Source organism: Globicephala melas, chromosome 11 (assembly GCF_963455315.2).
Source record: "Globicephala melas chromosome 11, mGloMel1.2, whole genome shotgun sequence".
NCBI classification, from domain to species: Eukaryota; Metazoa; Chordata; class Mammalia; order Artiodactyla; family Delphinidae; genus Globicephala; species Globicephala melas.
The window spans coordinates 4,720,557-4,740,163 of NC_083324.2; the positions used below are offsets into that span (position 1 = coordinate 4,720,557).

The window sequence follows — 19,607 nt, forward strand, 5'->3', positions numbered from 1 at the left end:
CTTCACAACACACACCCTGTGGGCTGCTGTTAGCACAGTGCCTCTGTGCTCAGCATCCCAGTTGACTTCCACAGCCCACAGGGCAAGCAGGATTCGTGAGGCGTGGCGCAGTCTCGTGAGGTGTGGTGCAGTCTCAACCCTACGGCATGCCAGCTGTGTGATCTTGGACAAGACATTCCCTTCACATTTCACATTTCATGTCTCTGGCTCTCCTCAAACTCCCCTTCACAGTCAAAATCTCACGAAGGAGTTGTCAACACTTGCTCCCTTCCCTTCTCACCCATTACGAAGTCAACAACACCATCCACTTCAGCTTCTGTCTCCATCTGGCCCTGAAACTACTCTACCACAGATCACTGATGGATGACATGACATCCCTATCGTGTTCGGGCTCCGTTTTTTTTTTTTTTTCCTCTCTTGAAATTTGATTTTCACAATAACCTTCAAAACAAAAGCTAGGGCTTCCCTGGTGGCGCAGTGGTTGAGAGTCCGCCTGCCGATGCAGGGGACACGGGTTTGTGCCCCGGTCCGGGAGGATCCCACGTGCCGTGGAGCGGCTGGGCCCGTGAGCCATGGCCGCTGAGCCTGCGCGTCCGGAGCCTGTGCTCCGCAACAGGAGAGGCCACAGCAGTGAGAGGCCCGCGTACCGCAAAAAACAATAAAAATAAAAGCTAAACTAAAACAAAGAACAATTAAAAATGAGGCAGTCTAGCCTAATGGTTAGAAGTGTGGATTTTTTTTTTTTTTTTTTTGGCGTCAAATCTCCATACTTCACTCTCTACATATGTAAAATGGGAAAACTAATAGAACTACCTCATGGAACTGTGCGAGGCCCACTGAACGAGAGCTGTTACAGTCTCATTGCTGTTTACTCTATAAATTCACGTGAGAGAATTATTAAAATGTCGCTGTTTTGTTCCCTCCTGGCCACTAAGAGGCGCACTTCGGAAGAAGAAACGCGGGAGGCAGTATTCTAAAAGCTGGATTATCCTCCGGAGGGGCGGCTTCAATTCCTGGCGGAAGTGGATGCCTCCTCACCAGGTCTTAAGAGCTCAAAAAAAAAATTCCAAATTTTTACGTAGTCCCAACGGCAGGCATGAAAATTTTAGCGCTACTCCTAGATATTAACATCTAGGAAAACACAAGTATCCTCGAATTTTTTCACTATTATTTCTCTGGCGTGTCTATAGTATCTTTGAAGGACCAGAAGCCGAAAGTGCTCTCCTTTTCCCTGCCAGGACCCAAAGGTGAAGTCCCATCAGCCTCGCGCGTTAACTTCCCCTCTTTTCCTCGGCGGTGCCTGCGGAGGTGGCCGCCATCTAGTACTCGGTGAGTGTTAATCGTTAGCCATCCTCGTCTCTGCGGTCTCCATTTGGCCCCATCGCTCCCTGCCAAAGAGGCCCGTCCTTCCGAGCACTCGTCTGGGTGGGCATGGCTCTTGTCGGTTGGCTGGACCACCTACAGGCACAGAGCGAAGCGGCCTGGAGGGTGATGGCTTCGCTTCCCAGGGCCGCTTGCTCTCCTACGGGGGCCGCCTGGGGTCAGAGCTGCGGACAGCTTGTTGGAGTCCTGGGGGCGCAGGGCGCCGGTTGGGGCTAGACTAAGGGGGCTCCTGGGGGCCGTGGCAAGACTGAGGGGGTTCCGGCCTTACGGCCCTGGGACACCTCGCTCAGCGATGTCTGCCCACGTGTATTCTTCTATGTCCGCTGCTCCACGCTCCCTCCTTTTCAGTTTTTGGCTCTGGGGTTGCCTCTGCGGCGGAACTGCCAAAAAAACAAAAAAATCGAGCTGCGAGTCGAATAATTCAATTGACCGAAATTCTGGTAGCGGGGTCAGGATCTCTGGGAACGTGAAGCCACATCCTGGTCTTCGAGGAAATCATTGGGGGTCGGGGGAAGTTCATTTATTGGACAGATTTATTAAGTAACTGCTGTGTGCTCAACAAAGAAATTGGTGGCCGTGAAGAGAACAAAAAGGGTGCTGGGGTATAAAAGATAAGGTAGCCGAAAAGGGCATCTTGAGGAACGTAACTTTTTAAAGCTGGCATTCGGATGATGGTCAGGTGGAACAGAACGTTCCCAGGCTTGGAGGCATTTTAGAAGCACATGACGGTTTTGTGTATCTTTTGAGGGTGTCATAGAGCAGCAGCACCCTAGGGGAATTACAGGTTTCTCTTTACTGTACATCTCTTGTGGTCCGCGCACTGCAGGTGTTCAGTGTGCAATATCTCCATTTAAAAGGTGAGAAAACTGAGATTCAGGTTCGTGAAGATTGCCCAAAGCCTGCAATTGGGCCATCTCCGGGCCGGGACACTTTGTAGAATGGGATTTGCTGCTCCTTTGCAAAATTTCCCTTTGTGGTTAATTTGTTTTCGGTTAGCTGTCGGCATTCTTTCTTGGTTTTGACTGGGCAAGGTGACCCCTGACCTCCCAGGACCGCGTCTGGAGAATGGCTAGTATTCTGCCAGCTTCGGAGTCGGGAGGGAAAGCAAGCCTGGCAGAGGTACCCATTCCATTCCCAGTTTGCTCCGTAGCTGGTGATTGGAAGATACTCTGCAACAGGCCCCAGGCAGGGTGGGAAAGCCTCCTTCCAAGACTCATCTTTGACATGGTCTCTTGCCTCTTTCTTGAAGGCATCATGGCTGCCCTCAGACCCCTCGTGAAGCCCAAGATCGTCAAAAAGAGGACCAAGAAGTTCATCCGGCACCAGTCAGACCGATATGTCAAAATTAAGGTGTGTGGCCCAGGACGGAAGTGTGTGTTGGGGTGAAGAAAGGGGTTCCTAAACAGGCTGTTGGGTTTCTCACATCCCCAACTCAGATGACCTTTGGTAGGTGAACTGGTCTGTGGCTGGTGGTAGAGTTCTCTAGAATCCCAGGTGTCTCTGCCTTATTGGCACTCAGTCTCTTGATGTGTAAATTGAAATTTAAATGGCAAGGGACACTTGCCTGTTTTGAGGTGTCTAGAGGCTTATATTTGTTATATTTCAGGTGGCCTTACGACAATATGAGAGGTAGATTACGCTTATTTCATAGACGAGAAAACTTAGGTGTTGATTGCGATGTTAAAAGCCATGCTTTTCACCTTACTTTATACATGGTCTCCTCGCATCCCATGGGTATGTAGTCTGCTTTTCCTTTGCTTGGAAGGAGTGTGAGTTTGGATCTGTATTCCTGCCGGTGAGATGCAGGAGCTCCTATTTTTTTCCACCAGAAAAAATGTAGTGAAATCCTGTTCCATGAAGACAACTACTGTTCGGCATGTTTCCTTTTCATCTGGTCCCTTTTTTCTCCGAAAGGAAGAGTTGGCGTCTTCACAGACACTAACCATGTGTTTTCTTTCAGCGGAACTGGCGGAAACCCAGAGGCATTGACAACAGGGTGCGCAGGAGATTCAAGGGCCAGATCTTGATGCCCAACATCGGTTACGGGAGCAACAAGAAAACAAAGCACATGCTGCCCAGCGGCTTCCGGAAGTTCCTGGTCCACAACGTCAAGGAGCTTGAAGTGCTGCTGATGTGCAACAAGTGAGCTGGGTCCCACATCTGGGTTCAGGTGTCAGAAGCCTGCGTGTGTGAGCAGTTTGGGCAGGGACTCTGGACCTTCTGGAACGCATCTGGAGGAGTGCTGTGTCCTCAGGAGCTTGGGTGATGCTTGTTGGGGACTGCAGAGTGCTTGCTTTGCTGGAGAGATGTGGGTTGGGAGCTGTCCTGAAAAGTGTAGAGACCAGGACCGGAAGAGAGTAAAAGTGGCTTTGCTTGAGCTTGACAGCGCGGCTCCTGCCGTAGCCTCTGGCAGTCATTTTCAGAACATTACTTATGCCGGGGATGGGGGGGGGATGAAATGTAGCCTCAGATCTAAGGGACACTTTACACTGTGGCCACAGGTATCTTCAGAAGGCTATAGGAGTAGAGGAATTGCTGCCTCATTTTGGGCTGTGATCTGAAGTGGAGAAATGGGGGGAAGGCTGCAGGCAGAGAGGACAGCTTACACAGAGTTGTAGGGGTGCAAGAGGGTATGGAGGTTCACAGCATTATTTTAGCGTTTTGAGAAATTTAGACAGTTGGCGAGCTCTGTGTGTAAGAGACTTTTGGTCTGCTTAGGGCCAGACTGGGGCAGTGGGATGAGAAAAGATTTCTCATGGGTAGTGATTTAGACACAATTTTAATCTGGATTGGGGGGAATGGTAATTTTTGGTTAAGCAGAGGACAGTTTGTTTTCTTCCCTTCCTGTTAAACAGGAGCTAAAAAACCTGCGTTTTCTTGGTGAGTTAGAAAGGACATGGAGAGAGTGACCAGTAACATCTGTGTGTACGTATGTTTACAAAGATCTTTTACCTGTAGTAATTGTAGACACAAGTAATAAACGACCATTATTCTCACTTTCAGAAATCTAGCCAGGCATTGAAATGCTGCAGATACTCTTTAGAAAGGATGAGCATAGGAATTAATGTTGTATGCCCAAACTGCAGTAAGCAGGTTGATAGAGAATTGTGACAGAAAGATGCAGTTTAATATCTTTTGTGTAGCAAAGGTGATTGCTGTGCAGATGTAGTTGGTTGCCATAAGTCAAGTCTTTTTAATAGCAGCTTGGCAGTTTGTATCAAGAGGCACAGAAATACTCTGGATCTAATTTAATTCACAAGTTCCATTTCTGGGCACTTATCTTGAAATAATTGAAAAGTAGGGAAACTGTAAGCTGATCATTGCAGCAGTAACTGCACTATGTGTAATTGGTGAATGGTGGGGTTACAAGCGCCGGCTGGAATGTTGTGTGTACGTTAAAAACAGTTGTCATGTATGGAAAATGCCCAAGCAGAGGGGAAAGTATTTGAAGTATGTGCAGTGTGATTGTGATTATTAAATACACATGGATGAGGACTTGGGGAGTTTTTGAAAAATGAAAAAAGTATGATGCAACTTAAGTCTCCTTGGAAATAAAGATTGGGGAAATGTTTTAAGATATTGGACTTGAGTGGACTTCTTTACATAAAACAGAAGTAGTTCTCTGTCTGGATTGGTTTTTCTCTTGCTTTGAAGCTGTTTTCCTGCAGAGTTCTTAAAAAGAACTGTGCCCACTGCCTTAATCACTCCCTAGTCTTACTCCTCTCTCTGCTGAAATTCCTCCTGGGGTAGAGTGTCTTCTTAATTCAGTGTTGATGGCTTCATAAATCACTTCCTTACTGAAATGTGCTTATTAGGCCAATCTGTTGTCAAACTGGGGTGTGGTGTGGCTGTGAAGGAATGAATAGAACGGTACCTGGCACCAGCTCAGGAAATGTTAGGTGTTGTCATTCACTGGGTGAGTTTAGGTATTGTTACTTTTCAAGATTTTGTCTGCAGCAAACTGGTAAAATGTTTACGGTCTGGGCTGGTGAGCCCTTGGCTTAATCAGGCTGTTGGGCTTTGCTGTTGGTTGCTTTGCAGAAGCAAAGCTTTTCATGGGCAAGTCCGAGCTCCCTGAGACTGCCTTGAGCTGGGCAGGCTGGTTCAAAGGACTGAGGGAGAACCTTTGAACCTGGAGTCTGGGGCTGAGCAATCCTGCCTGTGTGTGACTTGGGAATTCACCTCCACTTTGTGGGCCTTGGTTTCCTCGTCTGTAAAATGGAGGTGCTACCTGGATTACAAGGCCGCTGGGAGGGTTAAACGAGAGGGATCATTACCAGGGAACACTTCAGAGCCGTGTTGCTAGTGCCGTGGAATTAGGGGAGTTAGCAGCTCCCCCCACTTCAGTGCTGTAGCTCTGGAAGCAGAGTGACCAGGGCTATTGCCTTCCCGGTGGAACACATAAGTGTATTTTCCAGGATGGCCTCCTTACGTACCGATTCTCTTCCAGGTCTTACTGTGCTGAGATTGCGCACAACGTCTCCTCCAAGAACCGCAAAGCCATTGTGGAGAGAGCAGCCCAGCTGGCCATCAGAGTCACCAATCCCAATGCCAGGCTGCGCAGCGAAGAAAATGAATAGACAGCTCGTGTGCAAGTTTTGTTTAATAAAACCGTAAAACGGCCATCTGGCATTTCCCCCTTGGTTTTACTCTTCAGTTTGTTTGACAGCTTGTCACAGAGATCGCTCTTTTGCCTGTTTGTGCTCTATGGAACCTTCTGTTTGGAAGGCGTTTGTAAAGGATACGTGATCCTTCCTTCATGGGGCCCAGGCCTCAGGTGCCCAGAGCAGCCTTGGTCAGCTCCAGGTGGGCTCAGGAAGATGTGGCCCTCAGACCACGGTAGGTTCTGAGACCCCTGGTGAAGGACCTTGCATCTTGGAGCAAGTAGTCATTTTTAGCCTCACTTTATAAAGTGAGGAATTACCCTGTGTGGTTCTTGTGAAGATTGAGGACAATCAAGTTTCCTTTTCAACTACAGTCCTAGACCTTAGTCAACAGTACCTAGAATTCAGCTGTTTTTTGAGGCTAAGAGGCCATTTTTCCAAGACATGGTACTATTAAGTGGCAGCACAGGTCACAAGGAACAGGGCACGTGGCACTCTATAGCACAAGGTTGGATTTAAGGCCCTTAGTTCAGTAGATAAATGTCTTACAGATTCGCTCCTGTTCAAAACTCAGTCTGAAACGTTTGAGTAAATTGTTGGTCATTGTGTGACTTCTTTGAATTGACGTGGGGAGCATTCTGATAGTCTTGACTACAGAGTAGAGGAATTGTGTGGAGAAAACAGTAACAGTTGAGGATCTGTCCTTTATTAACCTGGGATAGCAGAAAATTCTTTGGCCTGTCGCTTAATGTTTCTGTGTCCTTGATACTAAAAACTAGAAGGGACATGTTCACAAACCACCTGGTTACACCTCGATGGGGGGACATGATAGGTGGTTTGTACTTTTTCATTTGTGCTTTCCTGTCTCTCAGTTTGCCACCTAAGAGTTTCGGGATTAGAAAAAAACATTACATCTAATTCCCTACCCCACTCACCAGCCTCTGCAAAAATAATACACATTCCTGGTTTATCACTGCCAATGAGAAAGAAAGCATTTTGGATTCTAGAGTGTGAATAGCTCTGAGAGGTACCTGAGTTTAAGATGCCCAGCCAAAGCACTAATTTTTGGCACATCGGATCAGGTGAAAACGTGGGAGCAGTGTGAATGGCGCATCTAGGACAGCGGGGAGGAAGGCATCCGGCTGCCTCCTAAGCTTTTTGCAGCTGTGAGCACAAGTATTTCTAAATACTAAGTACTCGCTGAGGCTGGGACCCCCAGTTTGAAGGAGCCAGGCTGACCTGTGTGAAGTCACATCCATCTTCCGTGGAAGCTTTGGAAGAACTACCACACCCGCTTTGAATAACTGTCCTGAGTTAAAAGGGCCCAACTGTTGGCAGCCTTGCAGCTCTGACTGGGGTCCCTGGAGAAGGTGCCCAACCAGGAGAGGGAGGGCCCCAGTGAGATGGATAAGGGGCAAAAGTTAGAGGCCTGTGGTGCTGGGAGGGTGAGGCTCTGGCTTCAGTGGGCCTCCTTGTGAGTTAGGGTCCCCAGTGGGTGGGGTGGGGCACTAGCTGAGCTCCATACAGTCTGTGCTGGGGGCTGAAGCAGAATCCTTCTGGATGCTTTCAAAGAGGGTGGCCAGCTCGGGGTTGGATCGAATTTGGGACGAGAAGTCAGCCATGATGGGGCTCTTCCCCACTTCTGGGATGGTCAGCAGGGCGGCCACTGCCCTCATCGCGGAGCGCTTCAGTTCATCTTGCTTCTCAAACTCCTGTTTCACAGAACCAGCTTTGACCTAAGGTGGGGAGCAATGAACAACGAGCCATCCTTTATTGAACACGGCCTTGCATTTCCCTGGTCACCTGTCATCCTCCCCAGCTCATGCGCCATCTCCTATCTTTATTTACTGCGCTTAAAGCAGGCTCTTGGCACCATTGGACTTCAAGAATGGGTTGCTGTGACAGCCTTCTAGCTGGCCTCTTACCCCCAGTCAAGTCCTTGCCTCTGCCACCCATTGTGCAGACAGGCTGGGGAGTAGACTTCCAAAGCTGCCTCGCCTGCGTTCCACTGCTTTATCCCCTCCCTCTCCCGCTTATTCACAGAATCGCAGGAATTTCCCCACTGCTTCTGGAATAAAGTCCAGATCCCTTCTGCTCTGCTCTCAGGACACTCAGCCCAGACAACACTCGGGCCCTTCCCCGAAGAGGCTCAGGTAGAGGTGAAAAGTTTGGCATTGGGGCTGGACGGTCCTGGGTTCAAACGGCTCTGCCCCCTAAGAGCTGTGACCCCTCTTTAAGCTCCAATCTAAAATACTCTGCTTTCTTCTTGGTTAATTCCTACTCTTCCAAAACCCAAATTAGTTTTGCATTCAGCAGGCATTTACTAGGTGTGATAGGCTCTGTTCTCCACGTGACAGCTTTCCGTGAGCCTTCTGCCCCAGATCCTCCCCGGACCTTGAGGCACTCCAGGCTAACTGCCCTATACCAATCAATGAATCAGTCAGTGATTCTATCTTTCTAAGGGTCTGACTCAGTTTCCCAATTAGGATGTGAGAGGAGGGAGTCCATCATGTTCAATGTTGCATCCCTAGTACCTTGCACAAGGCCCAACCCTCAGGAAGTGTTTAATGAGTGAAAGAAAGAGCTAGATTTGAATCCCAGCTCTGCAATTTACTAACTGTGTAGCCTCAGTCAATAACTTAACCTCTCTGAACCTTTGTTTCCCTGCGTGTATAATGCTAAGAATAAGTACTCTGTAGGGCAATGATAATGATCAAATAAAGCACTTCATACACCACCTGTACTGCAGGAGATTCTCAGTAAACAGTAACCATGAACGATCTGCAGAGAACCCGGCCGGTGCGCCCAGGGCTTGGCAGGGGGCTTACCTTAGCGGTACAGGTGGCCCTGAGGGGCTCGATGAGCCGGTCCACCCTCTGCAGGACAGGCACAGGACACAGGGTAGCTAGTCGGGCGAGCATGATGAAGGTCAGCATCTGCCCAGGAGGAAGGAGACAGTTCTTGGTGAAATGGCCCAGGACAGAAAGGAGCAGGCCCTGGGGAAAAGCAGAGGTCTGGAGCTCAAGCCCAAGCTCTAGCAGCCAGGCTGCCTGCCTGCCACACTGACCTGTGTGTACTGGCACTCACCAGATATTGGTTGACGAAATTAAGGAATGTTTCTGTGCATTTTCCCGGGAAAGACTGAGATTTACAACAGTGGTTCTCTCTAGGTGGAGTGGAACTTTTTGGCGATTACTACTCACTTTCCTATTCACTTTTAGATTGTCTAAACCCTTTAAGACAAGCATAATTCCTTTTGATTATTTTACACTGGTTTTTTGTTACAAAAATGATTCATGTTCATTGTATGTATTTTAAAAAGCTACAAGGATAGAAAGTAAAACCTGTCTCCCTCACAGGTAATAAAAAAATGGCCCAAACTTCTACAACTCACTTATCACCTAACAGTGAGTCTTGGCCACCTTCCATGCCAGCACAGAGATCCCTCTCCGTCCTTGTAATGCTGCCAGGATCCCATCCATGGCTGGAGGTACCCGGCTTACTGAGCCAGCTCCCCATGAGTGGACATTTTGGTAGCTGCCAGCCTTTCCCAACTCCCAGAAAGCTGTGGAGAACCATCTCTCACATAAAACTCTGAATGTATTTGTATTTTTGAGTCAGTTCCATGAAGTCAGTTCATGGAGTGTCTAAGAATTCTAAATTTTAAAATGTTTCTAAGGTATGGGGATATATGTATTTGTATAGCTGATTCACTTTGTTATAAAGCAGAAACTAACACACCATTGTAAAGAAATTATACTCCAATAAAGATGTTAAAAAAAATCCCCCCCCCCCAAAAAAATAAAATGTTTCTAAATTCTACATTTTTCTAGTTCTGGTCAAACCATCCTCCCAAGAGCTTGCCCAGTGTAGACTCCCACCAAAGGTGTGAGACGTGGGTTCTTTTTCTTATTGTTAAAGAACAAAGCAGCTGTTTTCACGGGGGCGCCTGGGGCAGGGGTGGGGGACAAACAAGAAGTGGGCCCTGTGGCGCCTGGCTGTCCTCCCGCTGCGGAGTGGGCCTGGGTCCGGCAGGGGGCTCGTCCTACCCGGATGTCGTAGTGGTCCTTCAGGCCGTCCTCCACGTGGTTCAGGAACTCGCAGATGTCCAGCTGGCCCAGGCAGCTCTCGAGCAGCGAGTACATGCACTCGAAGGCTGCCTTCCGCACATCCAGCCCATCGTCCACCGTGTGCTTAAAGGGCCCCATCTCCACCTGCAGGAGGGAGGGATGACAGCGGGCTGGGGGCTGTGACCCCAGGGCATAAGGACACCTTCCCAGGTTCCTGCTGCACCCCTCCCCCTCTGCTGTTCAGTACTGCGTCCCATCCCCAAATCATGCCTTAGACCCTTAAGTCTCCATGCCTTTGCTCAGCCCATGATGCCTTTTGATAATAATAGTAACAATAATTATAATTACAATGATTAGAATCTACTGAGCAGTTATGATGTGCCAGGCACTGTGCTGAGTGCTTGACAGATGACATTTTACTCATTCAACAGTCCCAGGAAGAGAGTGTTACTATTAACTCCATTTAATATATGAGGAAACTAAGGCTCAGAAAGGTTAACTAACTTGCCCAAGGACACTAGCCCAAGCTAGTAAATAGCTCAACCAGAATTAAAACCCCAGGTCTCTCTGAAGTTATAACCAGAAGGCTCTGCTCTTAATGGTAACTCCTTCTTACCCCTCAAAGCCCAGCTCAAATGTCCCCTCCTTTTGGAAAACTTTCCTAACCCCTCTAAACAGAGTCACACCCTCCTCAGCAATGCCAGGTGGTTCAGCTCTTCTCATTATATCGTGCAATGACTTGGCTGTTCAATCACTTTTAATCTCTGCCTCTTAAATCCTAACTTCACCAAGTGCTCTAAGTAACTTAAATAATCAGCAGAGAGGGTATCCCTCCGTCTCCTTCAGGAGGCCATGAGCTCCCTGGTGCCTGGACGCAGGGCTGGTGCTCCATGAACACCTGCTGAATGTTGAGTGATAACAAGAGTTGCTGGGGCTTCCCTGGTGGCGCAGTGGTTGCGAGTCCTCCTGCCGATGCAGGGGACGCAGGTTCGTGCCCTGGTCCGGGAAGATCGCACATGCCGCGGAGCGGCTGGGCCCGTGAGCCATGGCCGCTGAGCCTGCGCGTCCAGAGCCTATGCTCCGCAACGGGAGAGGCCACAACAGTGAGAGGCCCGTGTACCGCAAAAAAAACAAAACAAAACAAAAAAACAACCAAGAGTTGCTGACATTTACTGAGCACCGACTGCATGCCAGGAGCAGTTCTGAGCACTTGTAGGATTTAACTCATTAAAAATCTTCTCAACAACCCTATAATGTGGACATGGTTATTTCCCTCCCTTTGTCCGTGAGGAGAAACTGAGGTTTAGAGAGGATCGCGTTGCCCCGGCCAGGGTCACACAGCTGGGAAGTGGAGGGGCAAACCTGACCCTGTGGGCCGGACCTGCTCTGATGAGCTTGACCCCTAACCCTGGCCCCAGCCGCAGGAGTCAGACCCAAGGGCTCCCGGCTCGGTCCTCCCACGGCTTCACCTCTCGGATGAGGTCCCGGCGGATCTTCGTCTCCTGGTAGAGGAGGGGCAGGATGTCGTCCAGCAGGTCGCGGACCAGTGAGGGCTTGTTGTGCACGGCGGAGTTGAAGAAAGCCAGGGTGGCCCGGCGCACATTCAGGTCTGGGTCCTGCAGGCTCTCCATGAACTCTCCTGGCGGAAAGACCAGAGGTGGTGTGGGGGGCAGCACAGCCAAACACAAACCACCCCCACCCCACCGTGCTTATCTGGTTAACGGGAGCCGTGCAGACCTGGCTGGACCGGGACAAATGTGTTCTGAGCATCTACTCTGCACAACAAACCTTCGAAGTCCAGATAAGAATGTAGACTTGAGTCTGGCCTGGGTTCAGATCCAGGCTTGACCACGTCCTAACTGTGGCACCTGCCTCAATGTCCTCAACTGTAAAATGGGTGTAACAGCAGTACCTACACTGTAGGACTGGTTTTAGGATTAAAAATGTGGTGATGTCTACAAAGCACACAGCAGAGCACCAAGTGAGGACTCTATAAATGTTAACTTGATTTTATTTCAGATGAGAATGCTGAAGATAAGAGAGGTGAAGAGACTTACACAAAATCACACAGCATTTCTTTTCTTATAGGTTAGACTTTTTAATAACTATGTTAATGTCTTATATATTCAATAAATAAATAAAATCAAGAATGGGAGGGATCCCTAAAAAAAAAACCAACTGAATTTCAAATGATTAATATAACCACCCAGGTTATGAAGGGGAAAACAACTCACCTAAGTAACTTCCAAAGCACTGTGACAAGATGCCCTCAGGCTAAAGACAAAATTATAAACGAATACTGATTTTTCACAGATAAGGGTTAGCAATTCTCATGACTACCTTCTGTGTATTCCAGGATTAAGTGAATAAATATCTCAGGAGCTGGGTTTCTCCTGTAACGGAAGGGTATATGGAAAGGGAAAAGGCTAGCATGAACCCTGTGGTGTTGGACTGGAATATATATGTGTGTCTGACTATGTACGTAAAGTCATACATACTTAGATTTCCTGATTCTGTCTGCTGAGAGGGCCTCGAAGTAATGGCACCCCAGTAGCAATGAGCACACCTAGTGCTCAGATCTTGGATTCTGAATACTATTCTCCACTAAAAGGAATCAGGCTCCTTGGAGAAATGGTTGATTCCAGGGCTGGGGCAGGAAAGGTTCAAGATGGGTCGGGAGCACCTTATCATGCCAAAAGGTAAGGAGATGCTCAAAGAATGATGGAAACATATCAACAGAACATAAGCAGCAGCTTGAAGGGCTCCCACTGGCTAAATGTGAGACAATCTTGGGAATCAAAATAAATTAAAGACAGTAATAGATTATAACCCATTGAGTGAAATACAAATCCCTGAGTCTGTAATGATATGAACAAATCAATGAATAAATAAATGGGGGAAAAGGAAAAGTTATTTCTGAGAACAAAATGCAAACTAATAAATATGGGAGGAATGCTGGAATTAGAAAGTTGTCATTTAGCAACTGTCAGTAATCATTTATTCAGGCAAGAAACCACAATGGATGCAAAATGTAGTGGGCAAAAATTTGATGAGGAAGAAAATATTTCAATAGGCTTAAAAATACTTATTCATGGGGCTTCCCTGGTGGCACAGTGGTTGAGAGTCCGCCTGCCGATGCAGGGGACACGGGTTCGTGCCCCGGTCCAGGAGGACCCCACATGCCGCGGAGCGGCTGGGCCCGTGAGCCATGGCCGCTGAGCCTGCGTGTCTGGAGCCTGTGCTCCGCAATGGGAGAAGCGGTGAGAGGCCCGCGTACAGCAAAAAAAAAAAAAAACAACAAAAACTACAATGAGGTATCACGCCACACCGGTCAGAATGGCCATCATCAAAAAATCTACAAACAATAAATGCTGGGACAGGTGTGGAGAAAAGGGAACCCTCCCACACTGTTGGTGGGAATGTACATTGGTGCAGCCACTATGGAAAACAGTATGGAGGTTCCTTAAAAAGCTAAAAACAGAACTACCATATGATTCAGCAGTCCTGCTACTGGGCATGTACCCAGAGAAAACCATAATTTGTAAATATACATGCACCCCAATGTTCACTGCAGCACTATTTACAGCAGTCAGGACATGGAAGCAACCTAAATGCCCATCAACAGACGAATTGATAAAGAAGATGTGGTGCATGTGTACAATGGAATACTCCTCAGCCACAAAAAAGAACAAAATGATGCCATTTGCAGCAACATGGGTGGACCTAGAGATTGTCATACTGAGTGAAGTAAATCAGACACAGAAAGACAAATGTTGTATGATATCGCTCATACATGGAATCTAATTTTAAAAAACAATACAAGGGCTTCCCTGGTGGCACGGTGGTTAAGAATCCGCCTGCCAATGCAGGGGACATGGGTTCCAGCCCTGGTCCAGGAAGATCCCACGTGCCGCGGAGCAGCGAAGCCCACGCACCCCAACTACCGAGCCTGTCCTCTAGAGCCCGCGAGCCACAACTACTGAGTCCACGTGCCACAACCACTGAAGCCCACACACCTAGACCCCGTGCTCTGCAACAAGAGAAGCCATCACAACTAGAAGCCCGTGCACCGCAAAGAAGAGTAGCCCCCGCTACCCGCAACTAGGGAAAGCCTGCGCACAACAACCAAGACCCGATGCAGCCAAAAATAAATAAATAAATTTATAAAAAACAAAACAATACAAATGAACTTATCTACAAAACAAGAACAGACTTACAAATATCAAAAGCAAACATATGGTTACCAAGGGGCTGGTGGGGAGGGATAAATTGGGAGATTGGGATGGACGTATACCTACTCCTATATATAAAATAGATAACTAATAAGAACCTACTGTAGAGCACAGGGAACTCTACTCAATACTCTGTAATGGCCTATATGGGAAAGAATCTTTAAAAAAAGAGTGGGTAGAGATATAGGAATAACTGATTCACTTTGCTGTGCACCTGAAACTAACACAGCATTGTAAATCAATTATACTCCAATAAAAATCAAAAAAAAAAAAAAGAAAAATCAGCTCAAGCCCAAGAACAGGGTGGAGGTGACCAAAGGGGGCAGAGGGGCGGGGGCACTCACCAACGAAGGTCTTCAGGATGGGGTCGATGGGGTGCGGCTGGTCCGAGATGAGGAACTTGAGGGCTGTGATGACAGTGCAGCGGGTGTGTGGCTGACCTGCAGGACGGGAGGGGGCACTTGGGGCGGGCGCGGCGGGTCCCGGACACCCGCAGGCCGGAGGGCACTGAGGCTCCCCTTGCCTCCGTGGGAGACAGAACCACGTCTCCTCCCCACACGAAACGCCCCGCACATCTCTGGGGAAGCTGATGCTACCACTTTGCTTGGCAGCCCAGAATCTCCCCTGAATTCTTCCTACTTCGGCTGAGAGCGTAAAACTGCCAGCTCTCAGGCAGCCACGCCAAGGACAGGAACGGACAACGAGAACCCAGGACAGGGCTCCAGCCCAAGAAAGACCTCTCTGCCCAGGCCTTGGGGCTGCGTCCTATTTTTCAGACACATTATCTCAATTAATCCTCAGGATTAATTAATCCTAGTCACTGGTTGATAATAATAAAAAATCATATAGGGCTTCCCTGGTGGCGCAGTGGTTGAGAGTCCGCCTGCCGATGCAGGGGACACGGGTTCGTGCCCCGGTCCGGGAAGATCCCACATGCCGCGGAGCGGCTGGAGCCGTGAGCCATGGCCGCTGAGCCTGCGCGTCCGGAGCCTGTGCTCCGCAACGGGAGAGGCCACAGCAGTGAGAGGCCCACGTACCACACACACACACAAAAAATCATATAATATTAGTAACAATAATAAAAATTCTTCTTAATCTCCATTTTACACGAGGAGAGACTGGAATGGTTAAATTCAGGTCTAAGGTCACCCAGCAGGTCCAGAATTCACCAGCTGCTTCTGAGCCCTCTCTGTGGGCTTCTCCAAGGAGGGAGCAGTTATGCTTCAAGCAGGCTGAACTCACTTAATTGTGCTTTTCTGCTTGCTTTCTGAGTAGAGAAGCTGCAGAAAGGGAAGGGAGTACACTTCCCATTAGGGTGAAGGAGATTAATTGGCAGTTTCCACCCCTCCGGCACACAGCACTGAATGGGTTAAGGCTGTTTCCATCCAAGACTGCAGTTCAAGACTCAGCAGAAAGTTTACAATTTGATGCTAGGGTATGAGTGAGTGAGTTACTGACTTCAGACTTGTAGTTTTTTCCTCTTTCTCTTTCCATCCTGACTGGCTCCTAAGAAGATTCAGGGTGGCTGATAAAGGTAATACACATAGAAGAGGATTAACTGAATTAAGAAAAATGAGGCCAAGGACAAAGTGAGATGGAAACCAGAGTGAGGGGCATGCAGCGAGAGGCAACTAGAAAGTCCTATGAACTTGCTAGAAGCAGGCCGCTGATTCGGCTCTAAGCATCCCAGCAGCCAGCAGTAAATAGGAAATGTGACTGGTTAGCTGGTTCAACAGCGGGCACGGGGTCTAAACAAATCTGAGCTTAGAAAAGGCAGGGCTGCCCCTCATCCCAAGACTCTTGCCTCCCAAGGTTCCTCGTGAAGAGCCCTGTGCAGTGTTAACAGGTGAGGTCCTCAACGTGGTTGTCCTGCCCACACAGCGGTGAGGGCCCAGAGCTGCTGCTTGTATACCAGCAACCCAGGAAGGGCTTAACTGGAATCACTGACACAGCAACAACAGTGGATACTAGCAGTGCTAATTAGGTACCACCCACTATAGCAAGCACTTTGGCTGCATTATGTCAACTAACACAGCACTGACCCTACAGGGACCAGGGGACTAGCTCAAGGCCTGGAGGCCTTTTGCCCTCAGGGGCTTTCACCTGCCTAAGAGCCCACAGTCCACCTGCCCGCTTTCTTCCCCCCTGAGCTGCAGAACACCCTGATGCGCCCTAACCCCAGAACGTAAGACCTGCCTTCCTCACCCCTTCCCTGGCCCTCTCCACACCCGGGGCCTGGCATCCAATCCTAGCCCACGTTTACATTTGCTCCTGCCTCATGCTAGCCCGACACAGCTGCATTCTGCAGGCTGCCGTTTCTGGCCCCTCAGAGAACTGCCTTTACTAACCCTCACCTGGAGCACAGGGCTGCTGTCCACAACAAGTGGCACCGTGAAAAGTTTATTTGTTGGAGGGACACATCAAGGATTCTGTCCCCTCCATCCCAGAGGGTCCCACAGGCAGAGGCCTTTAAATCTCAGGAAACACTGTTTTTAATGGCTCCTCTGCCTTGAACCTTGTCAACACTGTGACTCTCAGACCTGACCACCTGAACAAGTTCACCCTATGTGGACCTCTGCCCACCTCCGATCTGGGCTGCCTTTGCCCACCCGTGCCCCTACCTGCAGCAAGTTGCTTCCGGAGCCGCGGCAGGAGGAAAGGAGGGTTCACAAGGACCAGCTTCCCGAGGCACTCGGCCACCACCCCCCGGGTGCCCTCCTCGGCGCCCTCGCAGCGCTGGAACAGCAGGGCCCAGATGTCCTCGGCGTAGGGCTTCAGGCTGTCAGGCTGGGCGGCCCCCAGGGCCTCCCGGAGAGAGTGTAGCAGCAGGTACCGCCGCCGGGGCTCGGCCTCCATCTGCCCCAGCAGGAAGGGCAGGAAGTCAGGCAGGTTCCCCGCGCCCACGCGGCCCAGCGCGTAGGAGGCAGCCGCCCTCACGTCCTCGCTGGGCGAGCCCAAGGCTTCCAGGAGCACCGCCTTCAGCTCCTGCTGGGGGCCCGGCCCGGCCACCTGGCCCACCTCAGCCAGCGACAGGAACGCCAGGACCTTGACCCCTGGGCTCGAGCTGGGCGACCTGGCATCAGAGACCAGGCGGTTGACTGTGCCCGCCACCTCCTGGGGACAGGCCACCGCGAGGGCCGCCACGCACCGAGCCAGCGAGTGGAACACCTGCTTGTGCAGGCCGGGCCCGCCGTCCGCCACCTGCTCGTAAACGGGCGCCGTGAGCAGGCCGACGAGCTCGGCGTAGTCCACGCACGGCGGCCGGGTCCCCACCAGGGCCTGTAGGAAGCCTTCAGCGGCCGCTAGCACACCGGCTGGCAGGAGGGGCGAGCGCAGCAAACGCAGCAGCTCTGCCAGCACAGGGCCGCTGACCTCGGCCAACGAGTCTGGCTGGGCGCGGGTCACGGTGGCGAGGAAGTCCACAGCCAGCTGGGCCACGTGCATGTCGTTCTCACTGACAAGGGAGGGCAGCTCGGCCAGCACGGCTCGCACGGCGGATGGCAGGAGGCCGAGGCCCTGACTCTGGGCCAGGGCAGCCAGGGCGGCCAGTGTGGCCAGCCGCAGCGCCCGCTGGTTCTTCCGCAGGAACGAGGCCAGAATGGGCAGCGCCTCAGCTAGTATGGGCTGCAGGTCGATCCGCAGTGGGGACACGGCCACCAGTGTCAGCGCCTTGACGGCAGAAAGCCGGGTGATCTCATTCCGCAGGCGGTCCAGGAGAAGCAAGAGTGACGGCTCCAGGTTCTCCCCGAGCCGGTCACCCAGGTGGCCCACGAGGTGGCCCATGCAGGAGATGGCCCGCTCTTTCACCTCCTGGTCCAGGTCAGTGGCACGAAGCCGTGCCAGGGTGGCCGCGGACATCTCTCCAATGTAGGGCTCGGGGTCCAGCAGCCGAGGCCCGTCCAGCGGCCACAGGGCCCTCACCAGCTCCTGGAGCACCAGCAGGGCCTCGGCTGCGATCTTGTAGAAAGGGTCAGCCACGCAGGCCATCACAGGTGGCAGGAGAGCGGGCAGCTGGGGGTGGAAGGCCTCAGCCGGCTCTGTGCCCAGCAGCCCCTGCAGGAAAGCCAGGGCATCCATCCGGATGGTGGAGGAGCTGGAGCGGTCCGCCAGCGAGAAGACGATGCCTGGGGGTGGGAGGCAAGGTTACCAGGCCACAGACCCTGACCCAACTCAGCCCTCCCTGGATGCAGGGGTGGAGTACCCTCAGGTGTCTGAGCTGGACCCAGGCACCTGGGATCTCATGCAGCAGATTCTATGAGGTCAGGGCTTGGCCGGGGCCAGGGCTGAGGACACAGGCCAGGAAACCTATTTAAAAACAGAACATGGCACCCCGGCCCTGTTTTCACTGCTGGCAGTGGGGAGCCACTGTAGGCTGCTGAACAGGGGCACTCTCAGGGATTAGGGCTGGGGTCTGGGTTCAGGAAGAAGCCCAGAACAGCAGACACTGGGTTCCAGTCCATCTTACCTGCTACCAGCACGGGCATGTGCTCTGCCAGGCTGCCCGGGAGGACGCCTGCCAGCTCGGTGAGGAGGCTGAAGCAACCCTGGCGGGCCCTGACACTCCGATCTTTAAGCTGCCTCTGCAGGGCCTTAATCACAAGAGGCACCTGTGGATGGAGGGGGGAGGTCAGTGACCACCCGGGAACCTCCACACCCCACCCACTACTGCGGGACTCGGCCTGGGCACCTGCCCATGGAGGACCCCCAGCGTGGAGAGGATCATTCCACCCCAAGCTTCCCATCACTCGCTCTGTACCAGGCACCTGATTCCACACTCACCAGCTGACAGATGGGAAACAGGCACAGAGTTGAAGTAACTTGCTCAAGGTCACCGGGCAGTGTGGTTCTCATTCCTACGCTTGGTGAGGGTGAAGCACCGGGGCCCCCTTCCCTCCTCCAGCTAGATTCCCTCCCCAGTGAGTTCATCCACTTCCGAGTTGAGGATTCCCCTGAAGCAATGACTCCTAGATCTACATCTCTGACACGAGACTTGTGTGCCGACTGCCCGCCAGACACCTCTACTCCGGCATCCAACGAGGGCTTCGAACATAAATGTCCAGAACAGAACTCTGGACATGCCCCCGCTCCACCCTCCACCATGTCAGGGACTGCACTATTTTTAGCCAGAGCCCCGAACTCACATGACACCTCCCTGCCCCTTGCCTTTCACATCCATCTGCAAACCCCAAAACTATCTCTCAAGTCCGACCACCTGTCCCCCTGCCCCCTGCCCAAGGCACCAAGCCCTTTCACCTGCACAGCTGCAGCGGCCTCCAGCCCGTTACAATCCATTCCCCACACAGCAGCCAGAGTGAGCC

The 19,607-nt window shown here is 51.1% G+C and overlaps 2 protein-coding genes and 1 non-coding gene across 4 annotated transcripts in view; 2 read left to right on the plus strand and 1 right to left on the minus strand.

Annotated features, from left to right (window-relative positions):
• Positions 1–1,240: 1,240 nt before the first annotated feature.
• On the plus strand, positions 1,241–6,006 carry RPL32 (ribosomal protein L32). Its single transcript, XM_030840747.3, has 4 exons — positions 1,241–1,329; positions 2,633–2,733; positions 3,344–3,525; positions 5,834–6,006. Exons 2-4 carry the CDS (start codon positions 2,638–2,640, stop codon positions 5,961–5,963), a joined length of 408 nt encoding a protein of 135 aa, XP_030696607.1. The 5' UTR covers positions 1,241–1,329; positions 2,633–2,637; the 3' UTR covers positions 5,964–6,006.
• Positions 2,424–2,563, plus strand: LOC115844134 (small nucleolar RNA SNORA7). Its single transcript, XR_004035997.1, has one exon. It is a non-coding gene; the product is annotated as a small nucleolar RNA SNORA7 (small nucleolar RNA).
• The window catches only part of CAND2 (cullin associated and neddylation dissociated 2 (putative)), a 29,369-nt gene continuing 15,598 nt past the window's right edge, over positions 5,837–19,607 (minus strand). For both annotated transcript variants that reach the window (XM_060307152.2, XM_030840745.3), the window contains 7 exons: positions 18,755–18,896; positions 16,911–18,413; positions 14,634–14,729; positions 11,527–11,696; positions 10,037–10,201; positions 8,816–8,923; positions 5,837–7,723 (listed from right to left, as the gene is read on the minus strand). In XM_060307152.2, the coding sequence (XP_060163135.1) occupies positions 7,496–7,723; positions 8,816–8,923; positions 10,037–10,201; positions 11,527–11,696; positions 14,634–14,729; positions 16,911–18,413; positions 18,755–18,896 (2,412 nt within the window). In that variant the 3' untranslated portion in view covers positions 5,837–7,495. The remainder of the gene's footprint in view (positions 7,724–8,815; positions 8,924–10,036; positions 10,202–11,526; positions 11,697–14,633; positions 14,730–16,910; positions 18,414–18,754; positions 18,897–19,607) is intronic.